Below are 27,122 nucleotides of genomic sequence, written 5' to 3'. Positions count from 1 at the left end.
GTCCTAGTAATTATGTCAACTCTCATTAAAAGGGACGAGAATGAGCAATATTATTTTTACGCATTGTTTTGTGTAGGGCCTCTACTTCCAATCCTCATTAAATGGAAAAATGCCCTTGTAGCAGGGAAGCACTCTCATGTCACAGCTCCTTACATGTCCAAAGCCAGAGAGGTGCTCTAACAGAGTGTCTATGGAGTGGCACATGCATGAAGTTATTGCCCTAATTAAAAGTTTGAGTCCCCCAAAAAACTGTCGCATCATGAAACCAGTTTCTGTGGTGAGTGAATTCCATTGTATCCTAACCTATTGAAAGATGCAATTGTATTCACAGACGCACACTGAGGTTGATTTCCAATTCGGTTGATTAATAAATATGTTACTACACTAAAAGATGTAGGGCTGGACAATATACTGTTTTTTATGATATACCGGTACTGATGCACGGACCGGTTTTGGTTTTTACTTTACCTCCTATAACGGTATTTGAATGTTTGGTTTGCTAAATGTGATAAGCTGTGTGTAAAGTCAATTTTTATATACTGAACAAAAATATAGACGCAACATGTAAATTGTTGGTCCCATGTAATATGAGCTAAATAATATATTTATAATATATATAATATAAGCTTAGCTTAGCGTGACTATCATTTGCTTTGCAACAGGACAACAACCCAACACACCTCCAGGCTGTGTAAGAGCTATTTGACCAAGAGTGATGGTGCTGCATCAGATGACCTGGCATCCACAATCACCCGACCTCAGTTGGACTGCAGAGTGAAGGAAAAGCATCCAACAAGTGCTCAGCATATGTGGGAACTCCTTTAAAGAGCAGTCCTGGGGTCTTCACTTCTTGGGTCTCTCCAGGATGTTCAGGAACTTCCCCCTGGTCATCTCCCTGGCTGGAGAATCATGTGAAATCCAGAGATTATGGCCTAATGAATGTATTTCAATTGACTGATTTCCTTATATGAACAGTAACTCGGTAGAATCTTTGAAATTGTTGCAAGTTGCATTTATATTTTTTGTTCAGTATCGTTTACTTTGCTACACGAGTCATCTCTCTCTGCCGCTTTCCACACAGACCTAACCCCGTCCCGTCACTCATTTTTGGTTGAAGACCAATTTAACATTATAAAACAATCAGAATGGATAAAGACCCATTAAAATAACTTAGAATGTGTGTGTTGCAACCCCAGGGTCAAGCACTACGCATGAAGCAAATGTAAAACCTTTCTTATTAAAAAACAAACTACAATCATACCGTCAAATGTTATTTTATTTTATACTTCCAATATGATATTTTGGCCATATCGCCCAGCTCTAAAATGATGGAGGAAAAATATTTAAAATTTTAAGACTTTATTACATAATTTTATTCTACAAATTACCAAAATGTAAATAATGCTCCAAATACAAATACAAAATATGAATAAATACAGTAAATACATTTACAAAACAGTCCTACGAGCTAGCTAAAAAGGAAATTGAAAGTGACTCACCATTTCAAATCATTATAAAAGTAAATGGAACCTTCTTTAAGGACCACAGGAGGTGAAAAGTGTTGCAGTCATTGGACTCTTAAGGACGTTACACACTTTACACAAACGAGGCAGGGGGTGCAGCCCCTTGGACAGTGGATGGCTCTGTCCGTGTCAATTGGAAAGACAATTAGGGGCTTATTAGTGGCCAGTGGAGATTTGTAACTTGTGAGAGTGACTGCTCCCCAGCGCGGCCAGAGCCCCTGCGACATCTCCAGCTAGGAACAGTCTGAGGCATCGTCTCACCTAATTATGCAACAGGGGGTGAAAATAATGCTCCAAATACATAATGCTCTACGTACTTTGTGCGGATCAAATACGACACTCCCCATTTGCATAGAGTGTGTAGGGTCTGTTAGAGGAGAACTCTGCAGTGAGTGAATTTAGCCCAACTGTCTCTATTTAAATGAAAAGTCCAGGAACTTGATGATGGTTGTAGTATGAGTGTATACATGAAGGCATAAGTCTGATTCTTAAATCAGTCATCTGGGTGTTGTATTACTCTCTTTGCAGACATACTGTGTAAAGAGCAGTCCTGGGGTCTTCACTTCTTGGGTCTCTCCAGGATGTTCAGGAACTTCCCCCTGGTCATCTCCCTGGCTGGAGAATTAACAAATGATACAATGTAAATATCAACAACTGAACATTTCAGAAATCGAACGTTTTGGAGCACCTCTTATTCAACTTGAGGTAACCTACCTAAAAACAATTTGTTAATTAAAACTATTTCCACTCATTCTCTATATGCTTCTGGGAACTAGTGATGCACGGGTCTGCTGTTTGTTCACCTGCCCACAATTGCTAATAACCCATCCGCAACCGCCCAAATATGTGTGATAGATCAAATCCACACCCAACCCTAACCAGCTGATATAGAAAATTGTTGCCACAAAGTTGGAAGCAGAGAAACGTCTAGAATTTCTAGGGTTGCAAAATTCCATGAACTTTCAATAAATTCCCAGTTGCAGATTTCCCAGAATAAGCAGGAAATCCAGAATTCTCCAACCAGACTTTCTGGAAAACCAGGGAATTAAAAAGTTCCCAGAATTTTGCAACCCTAGTCGTACAGTAGTGTTAAGATTTCCCTTCACTGGAACTAAGGGGCCTAGCCCGAACCATGAAAAACAGTCCCAGAACATTATTCCTACTCCACCAAACTTTACAGTTGGCACTATGCATTGGGACTGGTAGCATTCTCCTGGCATCAGCCAAACCCAGATGAATTTGTTGAACTGCCAGATGGTAAAGCGGGATTCATCACGCCAGAGAAAGTGTTTCCAATGCTCCAGAGTCCAATAGCGGCGAGCTTTACACCACTCCAACCAAAGTGCATCGCCCATGGTGATCTTAGGCTTGTGTGTGGCTGCTCGGCCATGGAAACCCATTTCATGAAGCTGCCGACGAACAGTTCTTGTGCTGACTTTGCTTTCAGAGGCAGTTTGGAACTCATTAGTGAGTGTTGCAACCAAGGACAGACGATTTATACGCACTACGCACTTCAGCAGTCGGGTTCTGTGAGCTTGTGTGGCCTACCACTTTGTGGCTGAGCTGTTGTTGCTCCTAGACATTTCCATTTCACAATAACAGCACTTACAGTTGACCGGGGCAGCTCTAGCAGGTCAGAAATTTGATGAACTGGCTTGTTGGAAAGGTGACATCCTATTACGGTGCCACTTTGAAAGTCACTGAGCACTTCAGTAAGGCCATTCTATTGGCAATGTTTGTCTATGGAGATTGCATGGCGGTGTGCTCGATTTTATACACCTGTCTGCTACGGGTGTGGCTGAAATAGCCAAATCTACTAATTTGAAGGGGTGTCCACACACCTTTGTATATATAGTGTATGATGGTTGTAACGGAAATAGAAAGCTGTGAAAACGACACAATGTGTTTCTGATAAGATTTGAGTTCAGCTTCGATGCATATTTCATGTGGTTGAAATACTATCAGATTTTATGATGCTGATAAAGACAGCATCTCTACAGATGGTATCTGAGCATTCACATTCTCTCAAGTGTCTCAAGGGTTTCCTGGTGTCAGGAAAATAACCTCACACTCAACGTCAACAAAACAAAGGAGATGATTGTGGACTTCAGGAAACAGCAGAGGGAGCACCCCCCTATCCACATCAATGGGACAGTAGTGGAGAAGGTGGAAAGTTTTAAAGTTCCTCAGCGTACACATCACGGACAGACTGAAATGGTCCACCCACACAGACAGCGTGGTGAAGAAGGCACAACAGCGCCTCTTCAACCTCAGAAGGCTGAAGAAATTTGGCTTGTCACCAAAAACACTCACAAACTTTTACAGATGCACAATCGAGAGCATCCTGTCGTGCTGTATCACCGCCTGGTACGGCAACTGCTCTGCCCACAACCGTAAGGCTCTCCAGAGGGTAGTGAGGTCTGCACAACGCATCACCGGGGGCAAACTACCTGCCCTTCAGGACACCTACACCACCCGATGTCACAGGAAGGCCAAAAAGATCGTCAAAGACAACAACCACCCGGGCCACTGCCTGTTCACCCCGCTATCATCCAGAAGGCGAGGTCAGTACAGGTGCATCAAAGCTGGGACCGAGAAACTGAAAAACAGCTTCTATCTCAAGGCCATCAGACTGTTAAACAGCCACCACTAACATTGAGTGGCTGCTGCCAACATACAGACTTAATCTCTAAGCACTTTAATAATTAATAATGGGATGTAATAAATGTATCACTAGTCACTTAAACAATGCCACTTCATATAATGTTTACATATCCTACATTACACATCTCATATGTATATACTGTACTCTTTACCATCTACTGCATCTTGCCTATGCCGTTCGGCCATCGCTCATCCATATATTTATATGTACATATTCTTAATCATTCCTTTACACTTGTGTGCATAAGGTAGTTGTTGTGAAATTGTTAGATTACTCGTTGGTTATTACTGCATGGTCGGAACTAGAAGCACAAGCATTTCGCTACACTCGCATTAACATCTGCTAACCATGAGTATGTGACCAATAAAATTTGATTTGAAGATGCTGAAATAAATAAATTATTTTTCTCCACTCCTGTTCCCAAGTCCACATTTTGCCTACATTTGATGTCTTTTTTTACTGCAGGGATTTTTTTATTCTGCAGGATTTAATATTAAGACTATGTGAGAGGTTATAGACCTACAAAATGTATCCAGATTTCAGTTTCCATTTAATCCATCTTAACAGTAGGCTACAGTTCCCTTGACATGCCATAGGCCTATGTGAAGTCCCATTTTGTGACTGTTGAATTTGTATAGCACCACACCATCATCACACACAGCTGTCATCCTCTTTTACCACTTCACCAAATCTTTCCCAAACATGACTTTTTCTGGCCCTCCTTTCTGTTCATTTTCAACTCTCCTTTCACAGCTTTTGTCTTAATGAATTAAACTTCGACAATGTCCGTTTTGCCTCCTTGGATTGACATGAACTTCCCAAAAGCATTAGTTGATTGGCGTGTAGGCTATTTGGCGCACGTACAGTTAAGCTTAGGCTTATGCACTAATACCAGACAGCCTAAATTAATGAAAGAAAAACCTTAATGTAGCCTATACATATAAATTGCACAAGAACTATACATTTATAGATTTAAGGTATTGTTTTCTCTTTATTCAACCCGCCCACCACCCACATGCCTTGCAGCCACACAATATTTAATGATCCTAAACCCGTCAGATATAACCGCGGGGACAACGGGTTATGAGTCAACCCGCGCGTCACTACTGGGAACACTACAAACCGTATGCTGTCAAAACACGCTTTGACCAGGGTTTTAGACTAAAACAAGCTACAGCACTACATCTCTCAGCCCCCCACTTCAGAGCAGAATCACTTATCAATGCAAAGCATGCATTTCATTTGTGAGATGTCTAACAGGGAGGTAATTTACACCAACATCTGTTCCATTCTGGGCATGGAAAACAACCTAAGATGCAGACTAGCTACCAAAGACAATAAGCTACAATTGTGATTGCCGTCTCAAGGCAGCCAGATACAGGTATTCAAGCATCTCAGTATGCACACTACCATTCAAAAGTTTGGGGTCACTTCGAAATTTCCTTGTTTTTGAAAGAAGAGCTATTTTTTTTGTCCATTAAAATAACATAACATTTATCAGAAATACAGCGTAGACATGGTTAATGTTGTAAATGACTATTGTAGCTGGAAATGGCAGATTTTTTATGGAATAGGCCCATTATCAGCAACCATCACTCCTGTGTTCCAATGGCACATTGTGTTAGCTTATCCAAGTATCATTTTAAAAGGCTAATTGGTCATTAGAAAACCCTTTTGCAATTATGTTACCACAGCTGAAAACTGTTGTTTTGATTAAAGAAGCAATAAAACTGTCCTTCTTTAGACTAGTTGAGTATCTGGAGCATCAGCATTTGTGGGTTTGATTACAGGCTCAAAATGGCCAGAAACAAATAACTTTCTTCTGAAACTCGTCAGTCTATTCTTGATCTGAGAAATTAAGGCTATTCCATGCGAGAAATTGCCAAGAAACTGAAGATCTCGTACAACGCTGTGTACTACTCCCTTCACAGAACAGCGCAAATGGTCTTTAACCAGAATAAGTGTGCCTTATGTGTAAGAGACTATGGCGATATCCACATTTTTCCTCACTGACTGCCATTACTATACACTACCACTGAAATACCGTAGTAAGAACCAAAGACACTGATCAGATACACAGACCATAAAGGTTAGCTAGAAAAGCCTATGAACTGGGAGAAGTACTTTGTAGAGACATAATGAAAAGCACTTGGTGGGGGTCTACAAAACAAGCTCTGCGCAATAGTTCTGGATCTGTGCCAACCCCATACTGTAGCGCGACAACAGATTGGCCCCAACTGAAGGCCTTTTGTCACTTTGCTTCTATCTGGCAAGGAGAGTATTTCAGGAGGTTTTCAGTCAACAATAGCCAGATTATGTCACAATGGAAGCTACAGGGATGTTCCTCCAGCATCAGTGTGACCCTGGAGAGGCCTCATCCTTGCCCAGTAATTACTCTTTGTTCTTGGTAATAAGAGAAGAAGGCTCTTAGCACCAGCAGAGAATCAAAGCTCAGGCAGGGCCAAGAGGGGAGCAGGGATCACCTCTTCGAACCTGCACAAAAACCACCTCCTTCATACAGTTACCTAAGCATACCCACCAGGACATGAAGAGCAATACAGGCAACACATTTCAAGTGGCCCTTCCATCTGGTATCTTTTTGGAAAAACATGCATTCAAATACCACAGTCCCAAGCTTTCCCACCAACACAGAAGGTCCACAGTTGTAGAAGTGTCTGTCTCTGCTCGTTGAACCTGACACCAGTGCTGATGAGCAGCCTGGGTGTCTGGGTGTTTGTTGGGTTGTGCAGAGCGGTGTGGTATATGGTGAAGGGGTTAGCGGCTAATGAAAAACCAGGGTGGATTGTAATTTAGATGAGCCGCCCAGCCTGGAATGATAATGCCCCGGCTGAGCAAGGGCCGCTTCACCTTGAGGTGTCCATCATCAGGTTAACATGACGCTAATTGGATTGGGATTGATACATTTTGTGCGGCGCTGCTGTCTCGTCGAATAACACTAAACAAAATAATCAGAGCCCCCGGACAGACAGGCAGACAGGGTCTTAGATCGAATGAAACAATCAGTATCAGGTGGGATGTAATGAATTAGGATGACCCAAAACGACTGGTGCACAGATATCATTTCCCTATTTGGAAGAGTTGGGCTTGGTGAGCCAAAGGCTACCACAACAGTGTTAAATATCACTAATTAGGCCTACACATCGCACAGAGGAATAGAGATCTACACGTTAAATAGAGAAGATAGATCCAACAGCATGATTAGTAGTCTGCTATGACCATGTATTTGATGACACTAAATAAAAAGACAAGAGTGTAGATAAAACTATAACCTAAAATTATAGATTTATCGCTGTATTGCGTTCATATACAAATGACATACTTCATGTGCATGGAGACAGGACCTCTAGAGCCTTCAAACTCAATTCTGGACCTCAAAGCCAGTTCCACTGCATTTTCTCATTGTTGCCCTCTAGACCTGGAACACCTGTGTGCAATTAATTATCAAGCAGAACAGAAAACCAGCACGCTCCGGACATCGTAGGGTGTTTTCACACTTGGTCCCTTTCAGACATTTTTTGTGGAGTGTGAAGACTCCAAAAGGAACTCAGACACATCAAAAGAGCCCCCAAAGTGAACCAAAACTGAGACCATCTCGATATGTGGTCTGAGTTCGGTTTGTTTGAATTCTGCGGTCTGGTTCCCTTATTTTTAAATTGTATTTTACTTTTACCCCTTTTTCTCCCCAGTTTTGTGATATCCAATTTGTAGTTACAGTCTTGTCCCATCACTGCAACTCCTGTACGGACTCGTGAGAGGCGAAGGTCGAGAGCCACACGTTCTCCAAAAAAACACCCCACCAAGCCGTACTTAATTATTTTATTATTTTTCACCTTTATTTAACCAGGTAGGCTAGTTGAGAACACCTTTATTTAACCAGGTAGGCTAGTTGAGAACAAGTTCTCATTTGCAACTGCGACCTGGCCAAGACAAAGCAAAGCAGTGTGACACAAACAACAACACAGAGTTACACATGGAGTAAACAATAAACAAGCCAATAACACAAACAAGTCAATGACACAGTAGAGAAAAGAACGTCTATATACAGTGTGTGCAAAAGGCATGAGGAGGTAGGCAATAAATAGGCCATAGGAGCGAATAGTTACAATTTAGCAGATTAAAACTGGAGTGATAAATGAGCAGATGATGATGTGCAAGTAGAGATACTGGTGTGCAAAAGAGCAGAAAAGTAAATAAAATAAAAACAGTATGGGGATGAGGTAGGTAGATTGGGTGGGCTATTTACAGATGGACTATGTACAGCTGCAGTGATCGGTTAGCTGCTCAGATAGTTGATGTTTAAAGTTGGTGAGGGAAATAAAATTCTCCAAGTTCAGCGATTTTTGCAAATCGTTCCAGTCACTGGCACCAGAGAACTGGAAGGAAAGGCGGCCAAATGAGGTGTTGGCTTTGGGGATGATCAGTGAGATATACCGGCTGGAACGTGTGCTACAGGTGGGTGTTGTTATCGTGACCAGTGAACTGAGATAAGGCGGAGCTTTACCGAGCATAGACTTATAGATGACCTGGAGCCAGTGGGTCTGGCGATGAATATGTAGCGAGGGCCAGCCGACTAGAGCACACAGGTCGCAGGGGTGGGTGGTATAAGGTGATTTGGTAACAAAACGGATGGCACTGTGATAGACTGCATCCAGTTTGCTGAGTAGAGTGTTGGAAGTTATTTTGTAGATGACATCGCCGAAGTCGAGGATCGGTATAGTCAGTTTTACTAGGGTAAGTTTGGCGGCGTGAGTGAAGGAGGCTTTGTTGCAAAATAGAAAGCAGATTCTAGATTTGATTCTGGATTGGAGATGTTTAATATGAGTCTGGAAGGAGAGTTTACAGTCTAGCCAGACAATTAGGTATTTATAGTTGTCCACATATTCTAGGTCGGAACCATCCAGGGTGGTGATGCTAGTCGGGCGGGTTGAAAAGCATGCATTTGGTTTTACTAGCGTTTAAGAGCAGTTGGAGGGCACGGAAGGAGTGTTGTATGGCATTGAAGCTCATTTGGAGGTTAGTTAGTACAGTGTCCAAGGAAGGGCCAGAAGTATACAGAATGGTGTCGTCTGCGTAGAGGTGGATCAGGGAATCGCCCGCAGCAAGAGCGACATCATTGATATATACAGAGAAAAGAGTCGGCCCGAGAATTGAACCCTGTGGTACCCCCATAGAGACTGCCAGAGGTCCAGACAACATGCCCTCAGATTTGACACACTGAACTATTTCTGTAAAGTAGTTGGTGAACCAGGCGAGGCAGTCGTCAGAAAACCCAAGGCTATTGAGTCTACCGATAAGAATACGGTGATTGACAGAGTCGAAAGCCTTGGCCAGGTCGATGAAGACGGCTCCACAGTACTGTCTTTTATCGATGGCGGTTATGATATCGTTTAGTATCTTGAGCGTGGCTGAGGTGCACCCGTGACCGGCTCGGAAGCCGGATTGCACAGAGGTGAAGGTACGGTGGGATTCGAAATGGTCAGTGATCTGTTTATTAACTTGGCTTTCGAAGACTTTAGATAGGCAGGGCAGGATGGATATATGTCTGTAACAGTTTGGGTCTAGGGTGTCACCCCCTTTGAAGAGGGGGATGACCGCGGCAGCGGTCCGAGGGATCTCAGACGATACAAAAGAGAGATTGAACAGGCTGCTAATAGGAGTTGCAGCAATGGTGGCGGATAGTTTTAGAAAGAGAGGTTCCAGATTGTCTAGCCCAGCTGATTTGTACTGGTCCAGGTTTTGCAGCTCTTTCAGAACATCTGCTGTCTGGATATGGGTGAAGGAGAAGCTGGGGAGGCTTGGGCGAGTAGCTGCGGGGGGATGGCGGAGCTGTTGGCCGGGGTTGGAGTAGCCAGAAGGAAGGTATGGCCAGCCGTTGATAAATGCTTATTGAAATGTTCGATTATCATGGATTTATCAGTGGTGACCGTGTTACCTAGACTCAGTGCAGTGGGAAGCTGGGAGGAGGTGCTCTTGTTCTCCATGGACTTTACAGTGTCCCAACACTTTTTGGAGTTAGAGCTACAGGATGCGAATTTCTGCGTGTATTGGTTCCTGACTTCCCTGAACAGTTTCATATTGTGGGTACTATTCGATGCTATGGCAGCACTGCTTCTTGACACACTGCTCGCTTAACCCGGAAGCCAGCCGCACCAATGTGTCGGAGGAAACACCATGGCGACCAAATTCAGCGCGCATGCGCCCGGCCCGCCACAAGGAGTCGCTAGAGTGCGATTGGACAAGGACATCCCGGCCGGCCAAACCCTCCCCTAACCTGGATGATGCTGGGCCAACTGTGTGCTGCCTCATGGGTCTCCCGGTCACGACTGTCTGCGACACAGCCTGGGATCGAACCCGGGTCTGTAGTGACGCCGCGTCTAGCACTGCGCTGCAGTGCCTTAGAACGCTGCACCACTCGGCAGGCCCAGTTCCCTTTTTTAGTGCAATGTGAACACAAAGCCTCCCAGGTTCCCGTGCCACACACTAGACTACTGCAACACTTTTTCTCCTGCCATAACCCCTCACACTAGACTACTGCAACACTGTTTTCCCTGCCATAACCCCTCACACTAGACTACTGCAACACTGTTTCTCCTGCCATAACCCCTCACACTAGACTACTGCAACACTGTTTTCCCTGCCATAACCCCTCACACTAGACTACTGCAACACTGTTTCCCCTGCCATAACCCCTCACACTAGACTACTGCAATACTGTTTCCCCTTTATTAACCCCTCACACTAGACTACTGCAACACTGTTTCCCCTGCCATAACCCCTCACACTAGACTACTGCATGACTGTTTCCCCTGCCATAACCCCTCACACTAGACTACTGCAACACTGTTTCTCCTGCCATAACCCCTCACACTAGACTACTGCAACACTGTTTCCCCTGCATTAACCCCTCACACTAGACTACTGCAACACTGTTTCCCCTGCCATAACCCCTCACACTAGACTACTGCAATACTGTTTCCCCTGCCATAACCCCACACTAGACTACTGCAACACTGTTTCCCCTGCCATAACCCCTCACACTAGACTACTGCAACACTGTTTCCCCTGCCATAACCCCACACTAGACTACTGCAACACTGTTTCCCCTGCCATAACCCCTCACACTAGACTACTGCAACACTGTTTCCCCTGCCATAACCCCACACTAGACTACTGCAATACTGTTTCTCCTGCATTAACCCCTCACATTGGAGAGAGAAGATGATGTGCAGGTTCGTAGAAAAAACTGCTTTTGGATATTGACTACTTCCAAAATATACGTGGAGTTTTGTACTGACACGAATGTTGAGATTATTTGTTTGCAATATATTGATCTATAGGCTGAGAGATTCATAAACTGATTATTCAATTGTGGGGTTTGAATGGTGTGAGAAGACAACAACATAGTTGCTGATAATCAAAACATAAGGTACAAAATTCATTCCATCTCTTAAAGGGGCAGTAGCCTACATTGGGTGCACAATTTTCAGGTAGGCCTACAGCATTATTTAATCTCCAGTAAATTCTTCTGCTATTTAATCTGTTATCAATGATATTTACATGTTAATATTATCATCTGATTACAATAATGTTTTTTTTAACTAAATCAATTAGTTTACAAAATGTTGGTATATCTAGCTGTCCGATAACACGTTCTGATAGAATGGCTTGTCCTGTACTTTTACCCAGAGTGCATTGAGTGAATGTTGGAAAAATATCTTGGTTCCTTGCAGGACATACCAATTTGAATGCAAAGAGGACAAAGACCTCAAAAAAGGTGAAGTGAACTGGCAAAAGAGTTGAGTCCTCATGCAAATGCAAGGGCAGTGTGAATACAAAGAGAACAGAGTTATTTTGCTTTGTTTTTTTTACCGAGTTCACATTAAAAGAGGACTGAGGACTATATGTGAAAACACCCTAACAGTTAAATACCCCTGCTTTAGAGAATACTATTGAGTCATTGGTCTCCTAATCCCAGTTTATCTTTCTGATCTCTCTGCTAAGAGCGTGTTAAATGGACCACAGGTTTCTGGAGAGGCCTGCTAATGGGAGAGACTGGTGGCCCTCTCCCTCCGTATCTCTCTCGATGCCCCCAACAATAAATGATGGCAGCCTGGTCTGTGGCTGTAGACCCCCCCCCCACCCCCCCTTGATGAAGACTAACCCCTCTGAGCCACTCATTAATTACGAGTTCAGTTTAGCATCCGCCTCTGTCACATAGAAACTCATATGATTTGCATTGTAAGATAAATATTAAAAGCGGGAAGAGAAATGATCAGCCGGTCAGCCACCCTCAGGCAACTGGACTCTCGCACACGGAGTGGAAGACACCAACATAGACCGCAGACACCCCCCCGCCCCACACACAGATGCATGTGCACATGCCCACACATAGACGCTGTTACACAGCAGGGGCAATCAATACTGATTACAGGGAGTTAGAGATGTGTTTAGTTGATTACAAAGGTCAATCACTAATTCTGTACTTATTTATCAGTGACTTGTTACAGCTGCCAGCCATACTAAATAACACCTTATGGATTGTGAGGGCCATGTCTTCACCCTGTTGATTAGTTGAGCTCTAATTATCATTTAGCCCTGGCTGGGCTGGCCTGGGGATGCCATCACAACGTGGGACTGATGGGAAATAAAATGACAAAATGTCCCCCTCAACCAAATGAATATCCAATACTGAATACAATATTCGTCCTCAAGCACTTCTCAAAATAGCATTCTCCCAATGTAAATGTATAGCCTAAATGTGTGACATCACCTTCCTACCACTTGGAGTGGGTGATCCGGGTGTCATTGTCACATCAACTCGCCCCCCCGTGTGTAGAATGGTAGTAATCATGGTCAGGCCGCTTCATCTCTCCAGGCACACGCCAGAGGAGCCAGCCAGACCCCTGTTAGTCCTAGAGACAGATGACCACCTGGGTTAACTGGCGTCCCAGCCTCCAGCCCCGACTTCCACAATTCACTATCATTAAGACTCAAGCAGACTAATCTGACCCCTGCTGCCCATCTTTAAGTGCCACTCAGCTATTACTGGTTGTAAGCTTTACTTAATGGATTTAACATCCATTCTCACTGTCCACTTCCCCTGGGACCCGGGGATGACACCCCCCACAAACCCCTCCTTCCCCCATTAACACATTCACTCACCCCCCCCCTTCCCATATACACACCCGCCTCGCAAAACATAGCCTACACCTGACGCTCATGTTTGTGTTCACAATTCAATTACCTACTTATTGATACTTCACAGGGATATTTAAGATGCAGACACAGCCAGTGATTTCCCAGGGGAGCCACTGGTTCCTCTTTATGTCCCAACCGAGCGCTCCTCTCCCCCCTCTTCTCTCCCTCCAATATATTCCTGCCTGTGTGCACTGAGACACACACACACGCTCGCACAAACAAACACATCTACACCTCCCCACCCATGCCATAGCCTATCCCTGTTCAAGAAGTGTCCTTATTAATAGGCAATCAGTCAAAATTCATTCATTAAAATGCCTAAAAGGTTTTACACCGCCACTATGATTAGCTGGGAAAGAAAATCCAATGAATTCCTAATGCGTTTATGGAAATGAGGTGTCATTTCCGATCTGCTCAGGGAAGCGGCAGGCAGGCAGGGCTGAAGAACAGGCGGTATGTGCAGCTCTCTTTCCCTCTACCATGATACACACCTCCAACACTGATACAGAGGCCACCTCACCATAGCTTCTAGGCTGTTTAGACAATCTTAGTGTAATAGTTGAACATTCAAAATTGCTAAAAGTGAGTTTAAGAGTTTGATGAACCACAATTCTGATTGTACGATTGCGATTCAGCACTGACTGTCGCTACATGCTTCAACAGCAGCACTAAACAAACAGTCAGGAAACTAAACTGCGTTAACCATGCAACACTGGTTTGAGGCTTCTGGATTAACTTGGTACATATTTTGCTAAACAGAAATGTTTTTTTTAGGGACTATTTTCTCATACCAGCAATTTCATCTCCTCAAGCCAAACAACATTTCCCCCAAAGTATGCATCTCAAATAGCAAAAAAATATACAGAAAACTTATCAACACACATCATCGTTTGACTCGTTTCAGTTTCCCATCACGCCATTCCTAATGGCGTCTTCACCACGGACAATTCTCCAGCGGGTGGGCCTTGCTATTCATCTCCACTATGAGCTCATAAAGCAGGCCGGTGCGGAGAGGAGGACAGAGGAGGAGAGGAGGGGGTGGGTCCCCTGTTCCTCATTCAGAGGTTGTCAGGGAGCAGAACTTCATAACGGCCCGCCCAGCGGTCGCTCAGGCCGCCCTGATGGATTGATGAAGGCACATTAGCACCATGGGCCAGTGTGAATGCAATCATATTCAGCAGCCCTGGCCTCTTAATAGGAAGGAGATTGATGCTGGGCCATTAGGAGCTGTCAGCATTGACCTTCAGCCTCAACTCCACATAGGCAGGGATGTAGGGGTCATCCTGGCTGTACTGTGGTGGCGGCACAGTGGTGTTTAGACCAGGACAGCTCTTCGCCACCGCCAGCCAATACTAAGCAGGACTGGTCTTGACTGGCGTTCCCTTGTACCAAACCAAACCTGGAGGATTACCTGGATGATTATGACAGCCTCATTGAGGAAGATTGGCAGGTCTTGCTGTAAAATAATGTGGCAGCAGCAAGACCTGTCATCTGTCCATCTGTGCAGAGCTCTGCAGAAGGCGACTAAAATCACATCAGACTCTTTCCATCCACTCCACACCAAATTCCAACCCCTCCCCTCTGTCCACAGCTACAGGCAGCCAAAAGGAAAAACCAACAGAGACAGAAAGTATTTTATTCAAGTGCAATACTTCAAAATTAACAAGATCTTAGACTAATATGCACTTTAAGCACTTTGACATGCAAATGGATCTTTATATAAACTAGTGCACCAGTGAGGATTTCCTACACTAGACAACTTGTTACAGCTGTTGATAAGTCATTGATAATAATCTGCCATTTTTTTCATCTCATTACATGAAGATATACGAGGAGAACATAGCTATATTCAATAAAATTCACGAGTTGATTTAAAACCTGTTTAACCCTTTATCATGGTTGGTGTCTTGACGGATTTGTCAAAAAATTGTGTGACATAAAACGTTACTTTTCTGTCCTTGCTTTTATGGCAGTGCAAGTTGTCATTATGTAATATATTAAGTATGAATCCTGGATCTAGCTGTCAGACAGTTTTTTGTATAGAGATCGGAGAAATGCAGTGTAACTAACTAGGTAACATTGTGTCTCCTTATGTTACGGGGTGAAAACAGTTTTCATGGGCACACAAATCAAAAATGATGTATGAGATTGCAAAATCGCATGCTTCTAACTGAAAGTGTCACCTTACCTTGATACTTAAAACCTAAATCAATACTGTCATTAACGTGGTTCTTCAATAATTATGTATAACACTTATTCGATGGGCATTTGGTGTCCAGCTGATTAGTTACACCATGATATTTTCACACATCATCATCTGATCCATGAGGGAAGGACAGTCAAGTGACAAACAGCTGTTGTGATAGCGCATGCCATGCAACAACAGCTCAAGTGCTGGAAAAAAAGGAGTTTGCGAGGAATATTTGTGTGTCACTTGTTGCTGGTGAAGACAGTTGTGCTTGGATTCACGTTAGAGCTAAAATCCCTAGCGAAATGATGTTGATAATCTGTTGTCTGCTTCATTTAGAGCAGGGGTCTTGTTAGATTTAACAGAGAAAGTATTAAGATAATGAGTTCATGTTTTCATATATTTTTGTGCCTCGGATTGGACACCGAGTCTACTGCGCTCAATTGTGTAAGATGGGTGTTGCGCAACACCCAACGCTATTCCTATTAATTATTCTGGATATAATGACAAATGACATACCCCAGTGGGCTTACTCACAATATAACTTGGTAATGAAATAACATGAAAAATACATTTTGTTTTCCATGTTACACCTGCAATTTTAAACAGTACAAGGGGCTTGAAGTAGCCTACTTGAACTTTAATTTGGAGGTCAGAAATTAAAGTATTTGAATAGGCCTACCTTGAGAATCAGACATTTGGTGCTTGAAAAGTCCTTGTAAATATTTAGCCAATTTATAAGTTCTCCTGCTCCCTTATAATTTTCCATGAGCTCAATTTTATCCGTTTTTGTGAGATGTGGCCACTTTCGTTTGTTTTCTGACACTTCAATTGATTGACAAATTGACAAATTCTTCCAATAAAAAAGGAACCTGTTTTTTGCTCACTTTCTCACTATGAAAACAGAGATGGTGAGATGAATGCTATCGCTATTCATGGCTTTATTATGTGTGCCTGCGTCGGCCACATAGGCTACAGAAAAATGGCCATCCAATCTATTTAGTCAGGTAATGTCCACATTATTCTCACATATTTTAGAATGTAATAATAATTTGAAAATCAATGCATTGGCAAGACCCCCCCCCCCCCCCCCCCAAAAAAAAAAATAATTTTTCTTAAATGCTTTTTTAGGGGGAGGGGGGGTCTATATTATTAAATTCTGTCTTTACAATTCTATAACAGAGGTCCTTCAATGAACTGCTTAAAAAAGTTCCTGAAAGTCCTTGAATTTGACTTACCAATGTTTTATGAACCCTTCTTAAAGGGAAGTATAGTCCTAGGCATATGATATTGTATAGGTGAAGTTAATAGCCAATTTGCAAATATTCACTTTTATTCCTGCATGAAAATCTTTTTTAATTCTGTTTCAAACCATTTAGAAATTTTAACACGCACAAAAAAATTGTGGTAAATTTGACTTAAATCTGAATCTATTTCCAACAATAAATCCATTGCAGTGAAAAATCAGGAGGCTGGTTCTGTACAGTACTTGTCCTCATCATCTGACTCTAAAGAATTATATAGAAAAAATGATATCAGTCTACACTAAACGGTCTCTGCATAGGGAAGCTGCTTGGCTCCATATTTGGCCACATCATAGATAAAGATATCAATGCATTAGCAAGGAGCCAAGTCTCAGTCAGTCCAGTCAGCCGGTGGTGGTGGTGGGGATCAGTGAAACCTACAAGTGTGTTAGAGCAGCAGCCTGAGGCTTGTCCCTCAGGACCAATCCCCTTTCAATTACCTCCAATAACAGCACTTATCACAGTAGTCAGCACTCTCCTGGGACCCAGGGCCTGATGCCGAGCTCAGCGGCCCACAACAGGGGCATTCATCACAGGTCGAGGCAGCAGCTGGGGTCTGGGGAGGAGGCATGCGCCAGGTCCCCCCTGGGGAACACTGTGGCAGCATCACACAGCCATGGGGGGGGATTAAACACCCATACAAACACATATGTGCATGCATAATGTACAGTGGGGCAAAAAAGTATTTAGTCAGCCACCAATTGTGCAAGTTCTCCCACTTAAAAAGATGTGAGAGGCCTGTAATTTTAAACATAGGTACACTTCAACTATGACAGACAAAATGAGAAAAAAAAAAAAGAATATATTTGCAAATTATGGTGGAAAATGAGTATTTGGTCAATAACAAAAGTTTATCTCAATACTTTGTTATATACCCTTTGCTGGCAATGACAGAGGTCAAACGTTTTCTGTAAGTCTTCACAAGGTTTTCACACACTGTTGCTGGTATTTTGGCCCATTCCTCCAAGCAGATCTCCTCTAGAGCAGTGATGTTTTGGGGCTGTTGCTGGGCAACACAGACTTTCAACTCCCTCCAAAGATTTTCTATGGGGTTGAGATCTGGAGACTGGCTAGGCCACTCCAGGACCTGGAAATGCTTCTTACGAAGCCACTCCTTCGTTGCCCGAGCGGTGTGTTTGGGATCATTGTCATGCTGAAAGAACCAGCCACGTTTCATCTTCAATGCCCTTGCTGATGGAAGGAGGTTTTCACTCAAAATCTTACGATACATGGCCCCATTCATTCTTTCCTTAACACGGATCAGTTGTCCTGGTCCCTTTGCAGAAAAACAGCCCCAAAGCATGATGTTTCCACCCCCATGCTTCACAGTAGGTATGGTGTTCTTGGGATGCAACTCAGCATTCCTTGTCCTCCAAACACGACGAGTTGAGTTTTTACCAAAAAGTTATATTTTGGTCTCATCTGATCATATGACATTCTTCCAATCTTCTTCTGGATCATCCAAATGCTCTCTAGCAAACTTCAGATGGGCCTGGACATGTACTGGCTTAAGCAGGGGGACACGTCTGGCACTGCAGGATTTGAGTCCCTGGCGGCGTAGTGTGTTACTGATGGTAGGCTTTGTTACTTTGGTCCCAGCTCTCTGCAGGTCATTCACTAGGTCCCCCCGTGTGGTTCTGGGATTTTTGCTCACCGTTCTTGTGATCATTTTGACCCCACGGGGTGAGATCTTGCGTGGAGCCCCAGATCGAGGGAGATTATCAGTGGTCTTGTATGTCTTCCATTTCCTAATAATTGCACCCACAGTTGATTTCTTCAAACCAAGCTGCTTACCTATTGCAGATTCAGTCTTCCCAGCCTGGTGCAGGTCTACAATTTTGCTTCTGGTGTCCTTTGACAGCTCTTTGGTCTTGGCCATAGTGGAGTTTGGAGTGTGACTGTTTGAGGTTGTGGACAGGTGTCTTTTATACTGATAACAAGTTCAAACAGGTGCCATTAATACAGGTAACGAGTGGAGGACAGAGTAGCCTCTTAAAGAAGAAGTTACAGGTCTGTGAGAGCCAGAAATGTTGCTTGTTTGTAGGTGACCAAATACTTAAATGTTCCACCATAATTTGCAAATTAATTCATTAAAAATCCTACAATGTGATTTTTTAGATTTTTTTCCTCATTTTGTCTGTCATAGTTGAAGTGTACCTATGATGAAAATTACAGGCCTCTCTCATCTTTTTAAGTGGGAGAACTTACACAATTGGTGGCTGACTAAATACTTTTTTGCCCCACTGTACATGCAGTGCTGCCCCACTTGCCTTCCACACTTGGGGCCTCTGTTCTACAGGTATTCTGCCTTTGGATCTCCAAAGATTAGGCTACATTTAGCCATTTTACATGACATTAGGCTGGTGTTCCAAGTCCTTCTGAAGGTTCAGGTGAAATCAGTGTCCTCTAGGTCAGAGGTGTCTACGTCTGGCCCTTCCCCTTCCTCCACAGGCATCAAGGCGGGTGTTTTCACTGGCTGATTGTGCTCTGCCCATTAACCAGCTCAGTTTAATGGGCCACATGTTTAAAGGGGGGTAGTAAATCGTGTCCCCTGCCCTGGTTTGTGTTTCTCTCTCTCTCTCTCTCTCTCTCTCTCTGAGGAAACAAACATGATGAAAAAGTAGCTGAGATTTACAAGGCCTCCTCTGACAGCCGGGAAAACAAGAAAATTAAACCAGAGCACATTAAAAAGGCATCAATACAAGCTGCTCTGAGACCGATAATAACCATCATTGTGTTACTTCATCCCGAGGTACATGACATGGTTGCAAAGACAACATCCCTTCCTTTATGGCTGCTAACATCTTCATAACTAACAAATATGTCGTATGGTAGACAACATGAAGCATTTAATCAAATGAAAGAACATGAACAGATCACTGCATGCTCAGGGCACGAGACAAGCTGATCTGAAAAATGTGAGGAACATCAGATAGCGTCATTTTCCCATAAATGCCTGTAAATTAAGCTTATCACGTTTGGGTGAGACTGGTCCCACAGACCCTGGATCAGACTGTATGATCAGCTTGTTTCATTTGTATTTAGTTACAATATTTAGCTATAATATGTGTGGTAGACAGAGCGGATCCTGACCTGTAAATATGAGCCTGGAATAAGCAGATAAAATGTGTTATCTACAGCTATGCTGAAATCAATGACACTAATCTGAGCTTTCATAATGCCTGCTGCATAATAATGAGACATTCGAGCAGTGTCATTGCTTTTGCCATCCCCACCAAGTCTACGTGCACTTTGAGGCAATTCATTGTCACTCAAGCGGTCAAGTCATGCGCTATATCTCGAGGTAGCTGGCTTGCTTGATCAACATAAACGTTGCCGTTAAACAAAAATATCTCTCTCATTTCTATGAGCGAGCAGGGCAAAGCCCAGACAAATCATGTTTGCAATAATCCTTTCCAGAATGAGTCTACTTTAATCATTCTGTCTTTATGGAATTTGACAAATCAGCGGTGAGCTCGCTGTGGAGCGGGACCTATCAGCCCTGCACCCCCTCTGCATAACCAGCATGCTCTACATCTCTCCGAATCACAAAGGGGGGCAGAGGGTTCCTCATCCTCACTCTACAAGATTACAGTTTCTGTTTAAGCATTGAATGGAGGCTAAATCCAGTCCAGATTTAAGGTAGAACTCCACCCAGAGAGCATAGACTTAAGGGAGTGCTCTATTCTACAACAAGAGTGTGTGCAAAACGAGTGCAGCCAATGTTAAATTCATAGTTAGAATTCAACAATACTTTAATTTTGGCAGCAAAAAAATACTTTGAGAGGAAATGATTTAAGTCTGTATCAAATCTCTGTCACGGCGCTTTGTTTCTGGGTTTGTGCATGGTGTGCTTGTCCATAGCGAGCTAAGTACCCATATTCCTTTTAGGAAAAAAAGGAGCACTTAGCTAGGCTACATCTCTCTAATCCACACTTTATGGATTAGGACAATGGATGCAGAAAATCTGTCAATCCACATTTTGCATCCATCACATGCTTCAATACTTGTTGTGTTATGTGAGACCTGCCACTACATTACCAGACTTCTAAACGTTTGACAGTACCAGTCAAACGTTTGGACACACCTACTCATTTTCTACATCATAGAATAATTAGTGAAGACATAAAAACTATGAAACAACACATATGGAATCATGTAGTAAGCAAAAAAAGTGTTCAGCAAATCAAAACATATTTTATATTTGATATTCTTCAAAGTAGCCACCCTTTGTCTTGATGACAGCTTTGCACACGTCTTTGGTGTACAACATGATAGTTGCATGTAGCTTAACACCCCTACTGAAAAAAGAACATGAAATCGCGCTTGAGGCATGGAATGCATAGTTCGAACATTTCGACCATATCTTTAGTGCACAACATGACGTTTCCCCCTCCATGAAAGTGGCAGCGGAACAGTGGGAACACAGAGCAGAAGTTACATTGGCAGCAGTGTGCAGCGGCTAAGTAAAACAAATTGCTGCACCTGCGCAGAAATATTCGTATCAATAGCTACGGCATGTCGGAACCGCAGTCACTCCAGTACTTTAATGTAGCTGTAAATTGGTGTTGATAGCAAGTGGCTGACTCATGAAGTGCTTAGCAGGCTGGTAGGGTTAACTTTAGCATGCAAGTAGGGCTAGTTGGCTAGCAACCTAGGACGCTGATTTGTAACAATAAATCCAAGTATTTACTTGTAAATTGGCTGAAAATTAAATTGAAACCCTTAGTCATGAGTGCAAACGATTTGGTTTAATTTTAAGTTATACATTTGAAGTAATTTCTGCTGGAGTTTACATTACAGGGAATAGGCTGGCTTGCCGGGTCCTCCATATACCTCCACATCCCGCAAAAATGTTTCCGTCATGATTTCGGCATTCTCATCCATTTTATTTAATAACAAAACAAGTTTTGAAAAGTGAGGTGTAACTTTGCATTGGAAATGTTGATGCGTATACTAATGTAAATCCATTTGTTTATGTTAACTACCCTTTAATGTGAAAATGCATTCAAAATGGTTGCCCTCTGCTGACGTGCAATGATACAAGTAAAAGGAGGGCTGTGATTGCCTACTACTGCCAATTTATCTGTATAAAATAGCCATAACTTTAAACTAGCCGAAATTACAGTACCTTCAGAAAGTATTTACACCCCTTGAGTTTTTCCAAATTTTGTTGTGTTACAGCCTGAATTTAAAATTGATTAAATCCCATAATGTCAAAGAGGAATTATGTTTTTAGACATTTTTTACAAATTAATTAATAATGAAAAGCTGAAATGTCTTGAGTCAAAATTTAAAAAGTAGACATTGAATATTCCTTTGAGCATGTTGTTATTAATGACATGGTGGTGTATCAACACAACCAGCCACAACAAAGATACAAGCGTCCTGCCTAACTCAAGTGCAGGAGAGGAAGAAAACCACTCAGGGATTTCACCACGAGGGCAACATTGTAGTTACTAAACAATATTAACCTAAATGACAAAGAGAAACAAAGGACATTTGTCCTTGTGGCAAAATGTGGCAAAGAAATACACTTTTATACCCTGATTACAAAGTGTTGTATTGAAATACTCTTCATATTTTCAAGCATGGTGAAGGCTGCATCATGTTAAGGGTATACTTGTCATCGGCAAGGGAGTTTTTTTTGTTGTTGATAAAAATAAACGGAATAGAGCTAAGCACAGGCAAAATCCTAGAAGACCTGGTTCAGTCTGCTTTCCAACAGACACTGGGAGACAAATTCACCTTTCAGCAGGACAATAACCTAAAACACAAGGTCAAATATTCACTGGAGTTTCTTACCAAGACGACTTTGAATGTTCCAGAGTGTCCTAGTTACCGTTTTTAGTTAAATAGGCTTGAACATCTATGGCAAGATTGGTTGTCTAGCAATGGTCAAAAACCAACTTCACAGAGCATGAAGAATAAAAAAAAAATAATAATGTGCAAATATTGTACAATACAGTTGTACAAAGTTCTTAGAGACTGCCAAAGGTGATTCTAACACTCAGGGGTGAATACATATTTAAATGAGATATTTCTGTATTTAATTTCCAAAACATGCAACAAAAAAAAAATCTAAAAACATGTTTTCACTTTGTCTTTATGAGGTATTGTGAGTACTGTAGATGGCTGACTTAAAAAAAAAAAAAATTAAACTCAGGCTGTAACAACAAAATGTAAAATAACTCAAGGGGTATGAATACTTTCTGAAGGCATTATATTTTAATATTTTCCAAATATTTTTTAAAATATATTTTCATGTTTAGAAGTTTCAATATTCATAAAATATATATATATATTTAAATCAAAATATTACAGAGCAAGCGGTAAAGCTTAAAATGACACTATTTATTTTGCTTTGTAGCGTCTGATGAAAGATGAAAAAGTCTTTGGTTAAGGCTAAAACGTCATAAATATGCCAACTTTAATTATTTCTCAATTATGGTTTTAGATACAAATGTCAAATATATCTCAACAATCCATCCTCCAATGGACTATTCTATGGATCACATTTTGTGAAAATTACAAAAATCACGTTATTTTTTTGTCTGGATTTCATGAGGAATCACTCCAATACTCTCCATTTACAATCTATTTCTGTCTAAGTCATAACAATATTCAGAAAGAGTAGAAATACATTGAATCTTAATAAGCGGTGTCTACTTCGTGAAATGTAAAATGAGTTGAATGACTGTAGCAAATACTTGAGATGTTCCTTGACTGTTCAGACATAAATTAGCCATAAGGCTAGCAGCACCATCTAGAGGTAGCCTATGGAATGACAACTAGAGCTCTGCTACACGACCCGAGACCGATGGGCCTTGGTTAGGGCTGTTTTATCATCAATAACTAGGGTACGGGCAGGGCATCACTAAATTGATCATCAACATTTTGAAGCAGAGTCATTTCCTTGTGCTCTGCTGCGCAGTACAGTCAACAGTATCTGACTAAGATCACAACATGGTGTCAGAAGCGCTTCAACCTCGTCAAATATAAGACGAGAGAGATTATTTCACAGAAAATAATCAAGTTCATTGAGTTTTGTAAGAGTTTAGAGTGATGAAATGTAGCTAACTGCTCTCTATATATGTCTCGTCAATGAGCAGAGCAGCTCAAGCGGAGTCGTTGCTATGGATACTCACAGATCCAGAGCCGCCATGAGCAGAGCGCATGCAGATTGAGCAGCGCACAGTGAGAAAGTTATGGATTTACTAACGGAGGAAACTATTTCTAATTTCGGGCAGGGCCTTAAATTTGGCAGAAGCAATCGGGCCCGGGTAGGGTAGGGCCTGAGTATCACGGGCATGGGTAGGCCTTAAAATATATGCCCGTGCAGGGCTCTTGTCCCCAACTGGTTGTGAGTGTGTATGTGTATAATGTGTGTATACTTACACTCCTCAAGGCCCAGCTGGTAGGCCAGGTTCTGTAGCCCTTTGACCTTCTCCATCAGGTTTGCTGTGGTCAGACTCCCCAGCTCTGTGGGAGGAATAGAGTTGGAGTACAGTCAGTGAATACTTATTAGTCTATTTTCACAAGTAGGCAATGCTCAACAGTAAGTGTACCATATGACACTACTGTACTTTACCTTTTAACATTTCAATGTCCTCACTCTCCAGTTCAGCCATCCATTTGGGTGGAGAATTGGTAATTGGCTGCAAGACAAAAAATAAGAAGAATGTGCATTCTCTCAGCCATGTAGGTCTATTCATTTATCAACGCTAGCTATAGATCTTGGAAAAACACTCACATTTTTGCAAGATGCAGCAAATTCTGCAACTCCTGGCACTGTGAGAATCAGAATCAGGAATGAGTAAATTGAAATGATAGGCTTTATGAAGCGAACACAGAGGAGAAGACAAACTTACGTTGCTCTGGCCATAGGTCAGGAGATGCTCTATCCAGCTTCTCAAAACTCAGCAGAGAGGACTCAAAATCATCACCTTACAAAGGGGGAAAATGTATTTTAGTCGTCATCAACCGATTCAACACTAATAAATGTGAAAGAGCAGCCTTTAGCTAAGTGCTGTTCACGCTGAGTCATTGCGCTTGCTTGCTTGCTACATTAACAGGGCTCATTTAGTATAAGTAATTAGGGATTGGGTTTGAATTTAACATAATGTTATGAAAGGAGCCATAATCCTTTCTTCTCCATGTACAGTGAGTTTGAGTGCAGGCTTTGTTAAGGCTCTACCAGGGGTTGGAACCGGAATTATTTTCCAATAGTTTAGTTCTGAACAGAACCATTATTGTTTTCATTCCGTTCCACTGGTCCGACCAGCAAAATAAAGTTCTGACCCGTTTCGAACCCCAAAGAAGTAACGGTTTATATTGTTCCTTTCTGTTCCTTTTTAGTCCTCTGAAAACAACATTAAATTAGTTCACCAATGGATAGAGCTGCTTGCTATGGAGCGGGAAAGCTATGTACATGCATTGGACAGACAAGTGTAGTGTAGGGTGCGACATGCGACTGAAATTTTGCAGGTGAGCACTGGGCATCTTGTTTTTATGAAATGCATTGTCTGAATTAGGCCCACAGAATTATATCTACGGAGGAGCAGCTTCTATGAAGGAACTTTGAATGTCTTTGAACTTCAGAGAGTTGGCTTAACTAACTTTGGACCAGAGCTAGCTCTTGATCATGACTCTCAGTTCCATTACATTCATTACATTACACATAATGCTGCCTAGAGTTTGAGCGCTAGACCAGACAAACTTGTGTGAGCAGAGTGGCACCAGAATTAAAATAAGACGTCTTACATTTTTGTAGTTAATAAATCCAATGTGAAACGTGATAACTATAGTATCCTTAACTAACATTGAAAATGTTAATTCATTGTTCTCTAATCAAAAAATCTCTCCCTAATTTCTAAATCATGCCTGTAATGTCAGTAGCTACATTAGACTATGCATGCTTCGGAGGGAGGGGAAGGTAGCCTACACAAAAACGGGCAAAGATGTTCAGCTGGCAGGCAGACACTGGAACACATTTCTGAGTAACAGTGAGGACTATGTATTGGCGCCTTGTTGCGTTTTTTTGTGGGACTGGAAAATGTAAAATAATGGTAATAACTGGTTCGTTCCGGAACAGTATAGATCACTTTCGTTCTCAGTTCTGTTCCTCAAAATTGTTTTATTTTCCAATTTTCGGTTCTGTTCCCTGAACCAGTTCCAACTACTGGTATCTACATTCTATAGCTAGACAGACCTTTTTGTTCAACTAACCAGTTCTTGCCTTAATTTTTTTCACTGAATCAAGAACTTACTAGTATCTTAGAAATGTCAATTTCCAGTTGCAGGTGTGTGGAAAAGACACAAATGTACCTCCATACAGGTGGTTCTACAAAATCCGGCAAAAACTCAGATATTAAATCCATGTTTATCATCGAGTGAGATACTTGCATGTGTGAAGACCTTGTGTTTTGGTCACACTGTGTGACGTACTGTCATCACATAGATTTCCTGCAAAGATGTTGGGAAATGCTAGATGTGCAGCAGCTAAAACGGAGAGGAACTCCCTCGCAAGGTACAAAACATGGATGATCTTTGAGTTTTCGATGTTTTTTGTAGAACCACCTGCAACTGGAAACGGACATTGCTAAGATAGGTACTTTTTCCACAGAATCAATAACTTAGAAAGCATTGCCAAGAACAGATTAGTTGACAAATCTATTGGTGGTGGTTTGTATGGGGCTTTCTTGTAACGCCCAGTATTGGACACCCAATCTTTGGTTATATCACATTATCTGGCGTACGGTCTGTAGCTAGCTACTAGCATGCACATGAATTAGTCATTACAGCTACTGTTCCTTTGCTGACCACCTAGCTATGGCCGTGTCCATTAAAATTGCTGTTACTGTTAAATTGGATAGGCCGAGATGGCTAATAAGACAAACTGCATAGTTATCTTATCAAGTAGGAAGAAGGGCATTGCTAGCTGGCTTGTTTTGATTTGTCTGACATAACCTGTTGTGTGAGCATAGCCTGGTGAAAAACTTGATATTATTTGTACAACATATGAACTCAGAATGTTTCACCAAATAGAAATACGAAGCATACTGGTTTCATTAGCATCTCGGTATCAAGATGTCAATTTATACACTCAACAACGAAATTAGAATTTACCTCCATTTGGAGACGCCATTTTCAGATCCACACACGTGATAGAATGCAGCCAATGGGTTGATGTTGCTTCAGATTGACGTGTCTGCAACAGGCTG

At 42.1% G+C, this 27,122-nt stretch overlaps 1 protein-coding gene across 2 annotated transcripts; it reads right to left on the bottom strand.

Annotated features, from left to right (window-relative positions):
* Positions 1-1,261: 1,261 nt before the first annotated feature.
* LOC110497932 (protein lin-52 homolog) lies at positions 1,262-27,122 on the bottom strand. Of its 2 annotated transcripts, none has more exons than XM_021574409.3 (6): positions 27,028-27,122; positions 24,771-24,845; positions 24,653-24,690; positions 24,491-24,557; positions 24,298-24,381; positions 1,262-2,138 (listed from the first exon to the last, which is right to left on the bottom strand). In XM_021574409.3, exons 1-6 carry the CDS (start codon positions 27,044-27,046, stop codon positions 2,083-2,085), a joined length of 339 nt encoding a protein of 112 aa, XP_021430084.1. In that variant the 5' UTR covers positions 27,047-27,122; the 3' UTR covers positions 1,262-2,082. The 2 variants fall into 2 exon arrangements, with proteins under 2 accessions (XP_021430084.1, XP_090067471.1); XM_090211345.1 differs by lacking the exon at positions 1,262-2,138 and adding an exon at positions 21,636-22,666 and having other exon boundaries at positions 27,028-27,115.

Source organism: Oncorhynchus mykiss, chromosome 19, assembly GCF_057628025.1.
Source record: "Oncorhynchus mykiss isolate SJ-2025 chromosome 19, ASM5762802v1, whole genome shotgun sequence".
Lineage (NCBI taxonomy): Eukaryota > Metazoa > Chordata > Actinopteri > Salmoniformes > Salmonidae > Oncorhynchus > Oncorhynchus mykiss.
The sequence above is the reverse complement of the archived record's forward strand: the minus strand, read 5'-3'. Positions and strand labels throughout refer to the sequence as shown.

What these genes read in the sequence shown, in the direction of transcription:
- LOC110497932 (XM_021574409.3), bottom strand. An exon ending in GGACATTGAAATGTTAAAAG is followed by an intron (nt 24,382 to 24,490) that starts GTAAAGTACAGT and finishes TTCCTCCCACAG; the next exon opens with AGCTGGGGAGTCTGACCACA. An exon ending in CCAGCTGGGCCTTGAGGAGT is followed by an intron (nt 2,139 to 24,297) that starts GTAAGTATACAC and finishes TTAATTCTCCAG; the next exon opens with CCAGGGAGATGACCAGGGGG.